Consider the following 15,298-nt stretch of genomic DNA (forward strand, 5'->3'; position numbering starts at 1 on the left):
AGAGATGCTTTCGCTCACGGACGGGGGTTAGTGGCCGAGGGGGTCTCGGACAAAAAATCACACTTGTTTGCGAAATGCCAAGGGTTCACCGGGGCACAGAGCTGAAAGCCCCGCATTGAAATGATGAACGAAAAGGAAGAACACCAGCACGGTGAGGAGGGGGAGGGAGGGGAATTTGCGGGGGGGGGGAGGAAGAGAGTAAGGAGGGAGTGAGCTTAAAAGGGGTTGAAGTGGAGGGAGGGTGGGGTGCGGGAGGAGGGCGATCGACCGGCCAGATGAAAAGGCCGGGGCCACGAGAAACGCAGGAGGCAATGTGAACTCTCCCCAACGAAATGACGCCTCATGCATTATTCGCAACTAGCGTAAGCCCCCCCCCCCACTTCGATCGATCCCTAATTCCTTAACCTCCCTCCCCCGCATGAGTCTATTCTGTCGGTGAAATATAGTGATCATTATGGAGCGTGATTAATGAGGTGTCGGTCAGGCCAATATTACCAAGGGTGTCCGCGAAGGGCGAACGCCATTTAATGAGGGAACATCAACAACTACGATTAGCATCCCCCAATCACACCACTCCGCCCGCTACCCACTCTGGAAAACTTCCCGCACTTATCGCGGAAACACAACAAAAACTGTCTCGACTTACATCATCTTCCACGGAAACTACGAAGACCTCTCGATTCTCACGGTGGGCACGCCAAATAAGAATGAATGGTGATGTAAAATCATGGATCTGAATCACATCTACGTCTTACTCTAAAAATCCACCCCAAGAGCGTGTTCGGTAACATAAAACCAATGTAAACAGGCTATATTTTGTGAAATCGTTCCGTATTTTGAGGCAAAACAGTTATTAGTAATTACTCTTACTATTTATTACAACACCAACGGATTTCGACGACTGACATTCATCATTATGATACATTCGGGAAGTTCAATTTGTCGCTACGTTTCGTTGCCTACTGTTTTGGTTGGGAATAGTGCGAGGCAAAAATGACTCCTATCGATCGCCTTTACAGTCAGTTTTCTTTACTCCTCACTGTGGTCTCGCCTACCAATGTATACGATGCTAGGGTCATTCCCTCCGTTAAAACTTGAATGATTCACACTTTTCCAAAAGTTTCAGTCGTTCATACCACATACGTGCTCCCAGCGTCACCCAAATTACGATACAGGTAGAGACGGTACCGCAAGGAAATCAGAATGAAAGCGTAAAACAAGACAATGTAATTTGTTCGAACGAATGCGGGAGCCACGTACCCAAACAAACCCCCACCCCTCCCCCGTTTGTACCTAAACCACCCGACCTTCGACCTTGATGGGGTAAAAACGGACTCGATGCAGACCCTTGGAAAGCTTTAGGGGCCACTCGGACGAGAGCCCTCATCCAAGCTGAGAACGTGAAACATAAAAGATAATCGATCGCAGCCTTCAAACAAAGGCGAAGGCCCGCGACACACAGGGGACGCATCGAAAATATCATCGCTGAGACGGTCGACGCCCGAGGACGCGGCGACCAAAAAGATTCTTCCAACTCTGACGGAGGCAGGAGAGACCCCGAAGTGCGACGCGGAACACTCCCGTTAGCTTGCGTGACACAGGCATGAAACGAGACGCGTGCAGACGTGGGAGAGCCGGAGCGACCTCCCATTTACGTTATTACGCATATCGGGACCGAATCAATATTATTTTCGTCGCGAGTCCTCCCGACCACGTCCCGTTTCTCTGAGAGTGTATTTTGTAATTAACCCCGAGGTAAACCACCTCACTCTTGCATTTTATTTCGTCGCGTAAATGCGGCAGAGGCCTCGGCCATTCATAATTTCATGGGGATAAACATGAGGTGAAATAGTTGTAGCGTAATAATACTACGCTTCCATTCAGTCACTTTCCAATTCGAATCATTCACAGACGTGCCCGAATCATGATTTTCAGACCAATTTATCCAACGGTGGATGAACTATGCAATAATTTAACTGATGACGTAATCGCCATTACAATAGAGGACGTAATTCAGGATACGTTACTGCCATTCATAACTGGCCCACGCCTCGATGAACGATCATTTGGAAAACCGTGAAGACCTCACCAATGGCATACACGCCAGGGAGACACCAAATCATTCACCAAGCCGGGCTAGTTTCTTTGCTGCCTAGGACGACGATTGTCAGCATTATTCTCTAAGTAAACATGCATTTGGACCAGTTTGTTGCGTTTCACGCTAAATTACGAGGTGGGTTTACAACTTGAAGTATCTCCAACAGCCGGAATATGCAAAAATTAATTATTTTCGCAAACGAAGCAAATTCATGCGTCCTTTCTCCCCTTTGCAAGCAGCCGGGGGGGAAATGAGAAAACAAACAAGCTCAAAGAGGAGTAGCAGCATTTGGGGAACAAAAGTTGAAACGAATGAAAGAAAGCACCCCTTACCGAGTCACTCGGGTACGCTCCTTCTGACCTATCCATTCCAGCCGATTCGTCCACCTCGTGTTATCCGAACAGGCAGGATGAAAGGTTATCAGCCCAAAACACAATTCCGGGAGTTACGAGTCGAGCTCGCCCGAAACCTGCCCGCCGAGACGTTTTGAGTTCGGGAAAAGGGGATAGGGAAACAACAGAAACACCACCCGCGAGACTACGGAGAGAGAGCACACCCTTTCCTCTCCCTGGATCCACAGGGCCGGGCTCCCTCTCTCCACCCAACCCTTCACGTTAGTGCACCACCTCCGTCGACGGCAACCGGACAGCGGGATACGACACCGGAACAAGGAGATTCTCCCGCAACCACATCAGGAGCGGCGGCAGCGGAGATCCCGTCCCTCCCCAGAACATATCGCCCGCACAAGCACACGAACGTCATAAGCTGGTGTCGGAAGGGGTGGGAGAGAAGGCGCGCTGGGAATGAGCGGACGCCGCCGGGACAGCGCGGTGCCTAGTGAGAGAAAAGCCTCACGGCCGCCCCCCCATTCCCGAACCAACCACCACAAGAGAACGCCCTACCCCTCTCTCTCTCTCTCCGATGTGTTGGGGGAGACGGAGAGGAGGAAGAAGCAAGTGCGATGCGAGGGGGAAAAACGGCGTGGCGCTGAGTCCTTTTGGGCGCGAGACAGCCTCGCCCGCGGCCGCTTAAGAACTGAGTCCGGCGGAGGGAGAGCGAGAGGGAGATGGAGGGAGCGTGAGCGATCGGAAGGAGGGAATGGGGGGGGAGTACTAGGTGGAGGAGAGGGATTGCCGGAGGGAGGGGTGGCGGCGGATGGTGGCGGAACGGCGGCGGCGTGGGAGAGAAGTCGGCGGGAAGGTGAGGGCTGGGGGGATAGGGGGTAGGGAGGGGAAGGGGGTGGGGAGGTGAAGAGTGCAGGGAGGCTGCAAGAGGCGGGGCCGGATGGGTGGGGGATGGTGAAGCGCACACACGCGAGGGGAGAGGGAGTGGGCGATGTGGAGGGGAAACATCGATACGTGCGAATTCAATATTTCAAAATTAATACGCGTAACTAACAACAGGTTAAGTTCGTAGAAAGCCAAACTGGGAGTTACATTGACAGCACGTGGAGTATTGGGATATTCTGTCTCTACCGAAAAAATATTAATGCCTTATGATAATAGACAAAGGATGAATTGATATTTCACAGGACGAATTATACCATAAGTTAGCAATTTAATTAAATTTTTACTTTCGAATAAGCTCATTGTTTTTCAAGATGGGCGTCAAATTAAATGCAGAGTGGGATGCAGACAATTGGTGCGAGAAACCTAAAAATAAAGTCGTAAAATAGTAAAGTACGATGGCAATTAATTGATTATTTTTATGACCCTTCATTGGTAACTTTTTTTCTGGTGGAATGACGCACAAAATTTTAAATCTACATTGGGAGACAGCATTTCGTTGGCCGTTAGTGGCTCCGTCAGTTTACGCTCACTACCGAATTTAAATCTTCATTCCACCAATGAAAGAAATGAGAGAGAAAGCATAATTATAGGTTTTCGAGAGAATCAACTCGACACATTATTTTATTCGGGCATATACCACAGTTCATAAAGTATAATTCCAGCTTATGACTCTCTCATCCGTGTTTCGTGTTAGTCTTTTTACATTGCTCCCGCGTGACATGTCACTGTCATCATAGTTGCTCGCAAGGTAGATGTCACTTTTCTTTTCACACAGTTCTTGGCAGCGTTTTCTCCCAAATGTGCCATATCAAGGAAATCCATTAAAAGGTGACGGGCGAAACATAGCTTATAAAGCATGCTGTTTGAATTAAACCTCTCCATAAAAGTACTTAGCGTCTAAAGGTTTTGCATCAAAGCGTGAAATAATCATAATATCATTATTAACTAAATTCCTGGTGGGTTGCGAGTTCAAAGATGAAAACATCTACCATAATTTCATAACCAACATGAATTCTGAATTCGACCCAATCACTTGGATTTCCACGAATCACCAAATTTTGACACTAAACGGCCAAAAATTTACAAGTGAAAACACATCAAGTTTTTACCCAAACTTAACATTTCATCCAAGGTAATCTACCTGTCATAGGTGGGTTTTCAACCGTCGCCAACAACTATTTATTTCTATACTTCTGGGCAACAAAAGATATACGAATCGTATCTTCTGGTTTGCCTTACATTATTTGTTCTTCATTTCTCCGTAACTTTTGCCTGTGCGTCTAAAAATCCCATTCTCTTCCTTCCTCAACCCCGCTATAATCCAACGTCCTTCTTAAACGGCTCTCGGAATACCACCTACTTTTCAATACTCCCTCCACCCACTTTATCTGCCCAACCGAATACCATGATCAGAAATCATGCCAACGAAAGGAATGACCAATGAATCCAGACTTAATGAAACACCACGACCAACGAATAATCCGACGCATCGATACAAACGTCTATATCACGGAGAGTTGGGGAAAAATGGGGGTGGGGAAAACGAAAGAGGGGGTGGGCGAGAGAGATGGGTGCACGGGGGAGGAGAGAGGAAATTATTCCGGGCGGAAGGAGGTATACAAAGATCCAGTCCAAAAACCCCCACTGCGCATGCTCCCTGTGCCTGTTACACGCAGGGGAGTTACGAGCGTTGAGGGAGGGGAGTGAGCTAAGGGCGGGGGAGGGTTTATGGCGGGGGGTGCAAGGAAAGGCGGATTGGGCGAGCGGATGGTTTTGACACAACTCTTTCGGTGGGGCACCCGATCCCCAACCCCACTTCCCCGCACGACACCATCTCCTCTTTACAATTAAACCGGAGCCATTCACTCTCCCCCTTTGAGGATGTCAATTCGCCAATCACGTGCGGATACGAAAGGCTGAGAGGCAAAGCGCCTGAATCACGGTTCTACCTTGCTAAAGCTTTTGAACGCACAGACTCAACGCTAAGGACGTTGCCCCCTCGCCGTCCTTTGACGGGAATGCAAAAGATATGGGTGGGGAGCTCGTAAAGAGAGGAAGCCGTTCCCTTTCAATTTATGATGTAAGGCATCCTCATTATTCCCGCGGTCAAAATTGAACCTCTCCAGATTAAATTGAGCCTGGTCTCTTTTCACAAAAAATAAAATCAATGGTACAAGAAAATTCTATTTAATGATGCTAAATTGTGCAAAATAAGTGTATTTTACACATGCTGACGAGCTCTTTTCGGGTCATCTATTTGCTAATACAGCTAACTTCATGTCATAAGATATACGAAAAGTATTAAGTATAAAGAAAATACTTCGTAGATGTAATTGCTTTGCATGAGTTATGAATTAAACACGTTTAATTAAAAATATACCCTGTGTGTGTGACTGTATATACATATATAAACAACTCTATTTAACCCTCAGTTCCTTCTTTCCCCAGAGGAAGGTGGTTTGGTCACCAAGTAATCAAATATTTGGAATACGAGTGAGTTTCATTTGTACGAGTTTTTCTGCGTTTGTGTTGGCTAGCACTACCTCGTTTCTCCGTTTTAATTATTATTCACATCCGTGAGACTTTCCTTCAAGATATGTATATGCATACACACACACACACACAAACATATTCAAACACGAAATCCCGCAATATGGCGAACACATATTCATTCATACGATTATAGATATGGAAAAGGGATAGGAACACACACAAAAGCCTCAATCCAGCCAGCAAAGGAAGGTTAAAGCATCGGCCCGGCAAGTCGAGGAGATCCATGGTTCGAGTCCCAGTCAAGGAAACGTTTTTACGAGCGCGATCTCTTCGATTCTACCTTCACCACAATTCCTGTGCTCGTCGTTTATGTGTGTTTCTATCCCTTTTTCTTATATCTATAACCATTTGAATTAACATATATGTATGAAAATAACACACACACACACACACAGACACACACATATATATATATATATATATATATATATATATATATATATATATATATATATATATATATATATATATATATATACATACACACACAGAGTATCTATTCGGTATCAGACAAATTTAAAACGAGACAAGATATTCCAGCAACAGAAGCAATGTTCACCAAGGACAACTGTGGCGTCGCGCTCCAAGTCGGCCGTACTTCATAATCGAGCACTTGGTAGAACTCGATAGGCATTGCCACTCATTACCTGGCCTCGATTCGAACCCACAGCCTTTGCGTCGAATAAGAAAACGAGACGAATCAATGAAAAATTTAAATAATATTTTCACTGCTTATTCTACCAATTAAAAAGATGATGATCGGTTATTAATACTGTTACAATCCAGTAAAGATCTATGCACATTGACTTGGGGACGTAATCCTTAAAAGTTAACTGAGTTAATGGTGATATACCTGCATCAGAGCTAAGCTAATAATTAAACATAGATAAAATTAATTTCAATAAACCAAAATCATTATTAAAATTCAATTCTTGAGATAATCAACAAAACTATATCTCTATATCTATATCTAAAATATTCTCTCTATAATTAATTTCAAAATTATCGCCAGCTGTCCACTGAAAAATGAAACTTTATAGAACAAGAAAAATGGAACATTATAGAAGCATAATAAGTTGCATTCCTTTAATTAAGTGGCTTGTTGAAGTATTTTCGGTACCTTAGGCCTCGATTTGGTACCAACCTAAAATAATTCTTATTAGGATTCCATTTCGATTCACTAATTAAATTTGCATGTGTCAAAATTTATGCTTAAGTTTTTTTTCTAGTGCAATAAACGCATTTCGTTAAAAAATGGGCAGAATACTAAATTAACGAGATAATATATACGTAAAATTAACTTTCCAACTTAATGTAATAACTTTAAAACTTACTACGCAGGTCTGGTTGTAGATACAAATTCTCTGCCGAGTTCTACTTTCAATAACTTCTAAATTCATGTATTTCGTGACGCAGAGAAGATCAAAGTGGTAGGAAAAGAGTACACTCAGTACGTCTGAACATTTGGGCGATTAGAGGATTTTCAGCGGACGAAGAAAACCTATTAATATCCCACCGTATCTTTAAATTTGATGAAGATATTCCATGAAGCAGTATCTGAGATTTTATTTCCTTTGATAAAAATTCATTTCATTCCTATTTTTAGATAAGGTCATTTAATTGCCCCATAAAATCTATGAAACGAGATCATGTGATATTCCCATCACTGCGGAGCCTCGAACATTTCAAATCGCCGCCGTTACGCAGTCACACAAATGAGCGAATACATTCAATAAAAAGTATGCAGCTAAAAACAATTTGACGAGTCTAAATAATTTCTTTGGCACTAACAAGAACCATAAAAACCTCATTAGTTCATAATACATGTAGCACACAAAGGAAATATTACAAAATGAACCGTATTTTTACAAGGGAATTAAAGAATATTCTTCATCCTTCGAAATCTTGGTCAAGTTCTTGTTCTTGAGAGGAGTGGTTGCGGTTCTAGAAGTCATCCAATTAATCTAATCGCGGGGAGAAAGCATAAGGCTAAAAATAGCAAGCGCGCTGGAAGTGCATGCTAGAATCGATTGGAATCTAGAAACTGCACAGAAAAAGTTTTCAAATAACGGGATTAGGAATCGACAGAAAAACATCTTCCGATCGATGACTATACGACAGTCGCTACTTTCACGACCGACCAGCAAATTGCTCGGCTTTAAAAATAGACGACCTCGGATGTACCGTTCACTTCAACTATCGGAACATACACATGAATTATTTTTCATCGACTACGCTTGATCGTGCCCCTTCGGTCACTGAAACACTCGTGCCAAATTTTACGGATGGATTCCACAGAATAAACAAATTAAAATTGGATATAAATAAAGACAGCATAAATATATTATACCCAATAAGGTACATATTAGATGGACGAACACCGCTACATATCTATTCCTCACCTGACACGACACAATGTGACATCCTACTCCACAATGAACCCTTTTTCAATTCCCCAAAATTGCAGCCTCCCTTCATTCCGTCTAATATTCTTTTCCTACTTCGCTTGTCTACCGCTCTCCCCTCTATTACGGCAGCATTATGCCGCCAGTCAAAATCCTCTGTGTCCACTTATCTTGCCTCCTTTGGATTGCTCCCAACAACCCTCCCTCTCCCCCCCTCATGACTCATTCTCCGTTCGCTTTCCTTGGTTCTCTACACCCGCATTTCAGAAGCGTCCAATCTACGCCTGTCATCTTGTCTCAGCGACAAAGGACGAAGATGATCAACGTGTAAGGGGTATCAGAAGAGTGACGTCAGGAAAAAAGCTCTCACAAAGAGTCAATGGTAGGAATGGTAGGAGACAGGATGTTGAGAAAAATGAGTGAAAACTATGATATGGAGAGTAGTTTTGTATAAATAAAGATGGAATCGGTCAGTTTTCGAGTAATAATAACATTGACTATAAGCATCTACATAAGTCAGGCCTTGATATGGAAGAGACTACATCTTTATCTCGTCTTGACAACTTTTTTCGGGGCAGAATATTCGTTGAGTATCTTCCAGACAAATATTTCGTCGTGATTACTCCGTCTCGTCCCAATACCCCGCACCAGAAGTTTTTTCCATTTCTCCGATTGCGTTCCATTCCAAACCCGCCCAAGCCCAGAAATTAAAATTCAGTCAAACGATACTCCCTCACAAACTCTTAGCGCCTTTTCTTGGTCCACAAACTTTCGCCTCGCTCCTTCGAATATTTTTCTCCCTTGGTCCCGCCAAATTCTTCGTTTTTGGGGCGATACTTTTTTTCTCTCCCAAAACATGTATTCCACCAAAGCATCCTAACGGTATACAACAAGAAGTAAAGCCAATAATCGAATGGAGAGGTATCGGAAACGGATTCTACGGGATTGGACCGCAGAATTGAAGACTTATAGGTCGTTGTTATCATCTAACCCCCCGTAATAGTCACTTAATTTTGGTATCAGTTCATTTAATATTTCATTGATTAACGCAGCAATAAGTCCGTCTTTAGGACGGTATATTTTACCGTAGGAGAGATCAAGAAAATAGGATTAGAGATATCGTAGAGCATGAAGAACCGACCGATTTAAGAGTCACTCACTTTTCCCAAGTAAGAGATGAGAATAACTGTAAATGACCGCGCAAAGACGAAAAAGTCATTTGTATTCTAAGTAGCTTTTTATGCTATCATTAACTTCATCTAATCTATTTTATTGCTCTTGTTAGTAGCATTTCTTATCAGCACACTTACAACTATTTCGTAAAGAAGTACTTCACACTTGGATATCGCAAAAAATGTACCTTTGGTGCAAATTATCTCCATTCTTTGAACTGTTTTAAATATTTATTTGCGACTACCATTTACGACAAAACTTCATTTTTGATCTTGCATGCCTGTTGTTGAATCACTCGCTGCCACACACTCCCTGTAAGTGCATAACACCATGTAGAAGTAAGTTGGGATTGGATTCCGTCCAATATTTATAACGAAGTCTTATAATCTTAACGTCCAATACTTCGCGAAGTCGCGAATAAGTTAGCGTCAACGTTAACTATTTTGATTAAAAATTCATTACAAAATTCTCGAGCGTAATAAAGACACACTTAAGTAGCGACGATGAGATGTAATGAAGAGACGGAAAGAGGTACTTGCCTATTTATTCACTGTACACTCCGTGATGCATATCGCCTTCCACTCGTTTACATAACGTAGCCTTGGCGAAGAATTCAGGTGTTCGCAACGCCTTCCACCGATTCAACGCAACGTCTAGCTGTGAAACCAGTTAGTATACATTCGTATGTTATTTATGAGAGCCTGGGATACGCCAGAAGCCCGGTGATTGGAGGAAAGGTCGCCGTTTTCTTGAACCCAAGAGCGGTGCTGAGATAACTACATTAAAGTAAATGGAGTTTTAATGTAAACATTCCGATAAACTAGTATACGACCCTTGGTGCTCGATAATCATCCATCAGGACCATTCACCGCCTCATATTTTCTTCCTTATGTAATATAATACGTATTTACCTTGATTCGTGTTAGAAGAGGCTTAAAAATACAACGGTGGTTAGTACGCGTATCTGTTTAAAACTTATGAACATCGATATCCTTAAATTTTGATGTTGCACCCATTGTGAAAAATCACCCCCAGCCACACACAATGGCTTGCAGGGTGCCAAAGGTAGCGTAAGAATAAAACACGAAGCAGAGTCTAGAACTGCAATCATTCCAACCTAATTTCACTAAGTGAAATTTGATTCTGCTAAGATAACAAATTCCAACTAGGGCTGAGGATATGAGGTGCCTACTTGGAAAGTGTCCGCAGTAAAAATAGGAATGTAGGGTGAGGAGATAATGGTCTTAAAAGAACGAGGATTGGGATTACGGGTAATGAATGAGTGTGAAAGAAGAGTGCTTCGTAGGTTAGTCACGTTAATGAAATGAACGAGTTGAAGTCACAACACCAAACAGATAAATGTGAGAACAGTAGACGGCTTAAGAGGAAGGGGTTGATCGAGAGAGCCAGGCATACACATGTTGTTGCAGAGAATCTCAAGTCTCAAGGACAAGAGAGTACTTACAAAGCAATACCGGAAAGTGAGAGCGGCGAAAGAAGTATGCTAAGATGGAACATCAAAGATTTTAGCAAAAGGGAGTCAGTCATGGAATCAGATTGAGTGACTGAAAATACTGAACAATGCACATTACAACTGACGCCAACCAATTTGACGAGAGTCCATCACACATGTATTTGTGAAGTTTTTACAAAAATTAGTCCACTGGATCTACCTTCTTGTTGATCAAAAAGCATCATCTATTCCCTCCCCTTCACTACCTACCCGAAATTCTATCTTATATCACGGCCTTTAACATCCCGCAACCTGTCAACGTTTCCTTCACCCACTTTCTCTGCTTATTTCGAATTACACCGAGAAACTTCCTCTCTCTTAGCCCACCTTACTTAAAATTTCGTTATTAGCTATCCTTTCCGGATAAATTTATTTTCTCCATATCGACATCTCAAAAGCATAAGCATACTCTATGATATTAAAACAAAACTTGCGATATCTGTGCGTGCGTTACCGAGATGGATACTCGCCCGGCGAACAAGCTAGAAACAGTCGCTCGTGATATAAATTTGAATTACTCACCATCTTCCACCCAAGGATACTGTGTGACCGACGGTGATAGGGAAAAAACCTCCCCGAAGAATCGATCCTCCGTTCCAAGAAGTTGATTAATGATCCACAGAAGCGACCAAAACACCCTTAGCAGACACGAGCTCGGCTTGACAACTACCATTAGTAAGAATAACAATTCCTCGCAGTCACGCTATTCATTTGTCCGTGAAAGGTATTCGTATAAAATGAGACTATTCGGTCTGCGGTCAGGGAAGATGACGGCCTGAAATCATTCGTCAGTGAAGTTCGTCCCAAAATGATTCGTAGGATAAATCTGTGGAAAACTGCCAAAGGAAATACCATGTCACGGCTCGTAAATTTTGCTTTTTCTCTAACTTCATTGTTTTGCCGAATAGCACTGTTTGACTCAAAAAGGGCATGTCTTATTTAGACGCCCATTACCGTCTTCACTATTAATAAGAAGAAGTAATCGAGGACATATGACATCCTAAGCCAGATAAAATTACTTTATGGTTTATTATCCAACTTCGGGCGTGAATATATTTATTAGTGTGCCAAGTTTTCTGTCGACACTTCTGGAACAATCCAATTTTTATCCATTTCCATTTATATAAAATGAATCTCCTAGCAAAATATTTTACTTGAAAGGCTGAGCATAGACCGACTAATCTATCAAAATAGTCTCGCAATCTGAAAAAATGAGTTTTCAGTTTGTTAATTCGGAACTTCGGCACGAACGGTTTAAGGAAGACCGGGAGCTCGTCGAAGACGAGCACCGCGTCGGACACCCGACGACCAAGCGAACCGATGCTCAGGTGCCGAACGTCTTGAGCGAGAAAAAGAACTGTCGCGGGTGGAAATTTCGCAGGAAAATTTGGACTACTTCCAGGAAGATGAAGATTTTCTCGACAACGTTATTACCTTAAAAGATAGCTCAAAAGGAGCTCAAAGGATATCGGTTTGACTCCATCGAGGCGGTTCAAGCAGCGACGACAAAGGCTCTCAACAGTAGTATTCCGGAAACCGACTTCCGACGGGCTTTTGACGAGGGGCAGACGTGCCGAACTTAGCGTATTCATGCAGGAGGAATTTATTTTGACGATTATTACGCAAATGTAATGATAACTACATTAAATTTTGATTTTTGGAACCAGTCCTGATACTTATTGTACGGACCCTGTATATTTATTGGGATGGGTGGGCGATTAAACCCAGATTCAGCCATAAAACAATGAAGAAGTTGGACAGTTAAGATTTTGCTACCGTACTGGGTACGTACTTGGAATAGCGTCAATGGACTCAATTGAATTTTGTAAAATAAATCGAACTTAAAAAAATATATCCAACTTTCACGTGCGTAATTCTCATTCAAGCGTGCACTTGAGAATGTATGCATGTAAAGAGAAACATGTTTCAACTTGAGACTAAATATACTTCACCAAATATTCCTGTTATGTCCTGAGAGTAACGGACAACAATTTGCCAAACACCAATTTTGATATTCATTTCACAATGTTATTAAATTTAGATTCTAAAACGAAGCGGAAACATAGGATATAAATTAAATATATACATTGGAAAGCATTTATTCTATTCGCGCGCGTCCACTTTCCGCGTATTGCATTCCGGACGAAGATACGAAGGAATGGGGCCTGGCTGACATGCACGGCACGTGCCTATACCTTCTAATGATTCGTGTTCAGTGAGCGTGGGAATTATGGCTCCCGCAAAGTTATTTGCTAGCTGATCAAAAAAAACGACCAGGCCTAATTCAATTCACCGCTCGTCCTCACACTGGGAATGCCTTTCTCACTTCCTGTCCAGTTAAAAGCCTGACATTCAATTAAACGTCTTTTGCCTTCATACGCAGGCTCGCACTTCGCTCACGACTTCCAAACGAAGTGCAACAGGGAAAAAATTGAGTCAGGATCCTGAACAACAATATCCTTTCCCTCCAGCATTGCACCAATTGCAGAGATCCCGCGCATTTTCATCAACAATGGCACAATCCAATTTACGTCCTTCCCTATTGATTTAAAAGCAGGTTGAATAGCATTGAATTCATGAGAAACGGGATCGTTAGGCTCGCGGTTGAAGCCCATGAGGCAGCTTGTTTAATCTCTGCCTCGTGACGACTGATGAACTACACGTGGGCCTATGTAACAAAAATTATGCAAAAAGGACAAGGCAATAAGAAACGTACAATCGCTTCGGAAGAACATGTAGTACGCTTCTAAAAGTTTATTATATATATATATATATATATATATATATATATATATATATATATATATGCTTTCGTAGACGTAACACGGAAGTGCCGAATAGTACAATACACAGTAACACACAATATAGAAACACAAAAAAAGAAGAACACTCACACGTTATTTCTTGATATTTCGACGGAAACAATCCGTCTTCCTCTGAAGATATAGAAGTAATTATATATATATATATATATATATATATATATATATATATATATATATATATATATATATATAATATATATAGTAAAATACACAGTAACGCACAATATAGAAACACAAAAAAAGAAGAACACTCACACGTTATTTCTTGATATTTCTACGGAAACAATCCGTCTTCATCTGAAGATAAAGAAGTAAACTTCTATATTACTTCTATATCTTCAGATGAAGACGGATTGTTTCCGTCGAAATATCAAGAAATAACGTGTGAGTGTTCTTCTTTTTTTGTGTTTCTATATTGTGTTTACTGTGTATTGTACTATTCGGCACTTCCGTGTTACGTCTACGAAAGCATATATATATATATATATATATTACAAACAGAACGCTCTTTGGCGACGACACAAATATATAAAACGACCCTGGTGATGACGGCCGTACCGTCGAAACATCAAAACTTCATATGTTTACATGAAGTAATGAGAGACCGGTCTATGAAATATTTTTGCACTTATGACCTGCTTGATTCCGCCTTCCCCTTCTCTACTGTGTTCATCCTTTATGTGTGTTCCTATCCCTTTTCGTTATATCTATTTCCATGTGAATGAGTGTGTGTGTGTATATATATATATATATATATATATATATATATATATATATATATATCAATGGACACTAAATATAACGCAAGAATGAATTAATATTGGTGCATGTATGGCTGATGGTCTAACACCCACCACTACACGCCCTTGTAGTAGCTTCCGGGGTATTGCGTAGCTGCAGATAATAAACGAAGAAACACATGCAATGAAATATTGAATCACTCTTTCCTCCTTCACACGATGCGTAATCATAATGAAATAAGACGTAATTATTCCTACTATATCAAAAAGCAAAATGTGAAATTTTACTAAAACCCACTTATTATCGCATCGTGTAGATAGGCATGGATGACTTAACGCGTGTTTATGTATGTTCAAATATATATTCACGTTTAAGTGAATGGCTAAAAGGCTACGGACCTGACACTTCACGCCACACGCCTTTTTGGCTGCTGGTGGAGTAATGTGTAGGTGTTGATTTAAAGACTTTTCAGCGTCCTCGGGAAAACGTAGTGGACACCAGGACGGAATTACTCCAGCGATTTGTCTATAAATTTGAATGAATCCCACGGAAAAACGAGGCTGGGAATTCTAAGTTTTAAAATTACGTTACAATTCTAACGGCAATGTGAACGAATGCTTTTATTTCGGTGGTACGGGAATACTTTAACATATGAGTAAATAATTACCTTGAGATTATTGTTACCTTTATAAAGCCTAATA

At 41.7% G+C, this 15,298-nt stretch overlaps 1 protein-coding gene across 4 annotated transcripts in view; it reads right to left on the reverse strand.

Moving 5' to 3' along the window:
• The window catches only part of LOC139686796 (serine-rich adhesin for platelets-like), a 304,425-nt gene that overhangs the window by 245,087 nt on the left and 44,040 nt on the right, over nt 1-15,298 (reverse strand). Inside the window, exon 1 of one of the 4 annotated variants that reach the window (XM_071583841.1) lies at nt 2,431-3,125. The exons of the other annotated variants lie outside the window; for them this stretch is intronic. Coding sequence (XP_071439942.1) covers nt 2,431-2,466 — 36 coding nt within the window. The 5' untranslated portion in view covers nt 2,467-3,125. Of the gene's footprint in view, nt 1-2,430; nt 3,126-15,298 lie in introns of those variants that run through there. 4 annotated transcript variants of the gene reach the window in all.

Source organism: Hetaerina americana, unplaced genomic scaffold (genome assembly GCF_022747635.1).
Source record: "Hetaerina americana unplaced genomic scaffold, ioHetAmer1.1.p SCAF_15, whole genome shotgun sequence".
In the NCBI taxonomy this organism is placed as follows: domain Eukaryota; kingdom Metazoa; phylum Arthropoda; class Insecta; order Odonata; family Calopterygidae; genus Hetaerina; species Hetaerina americana.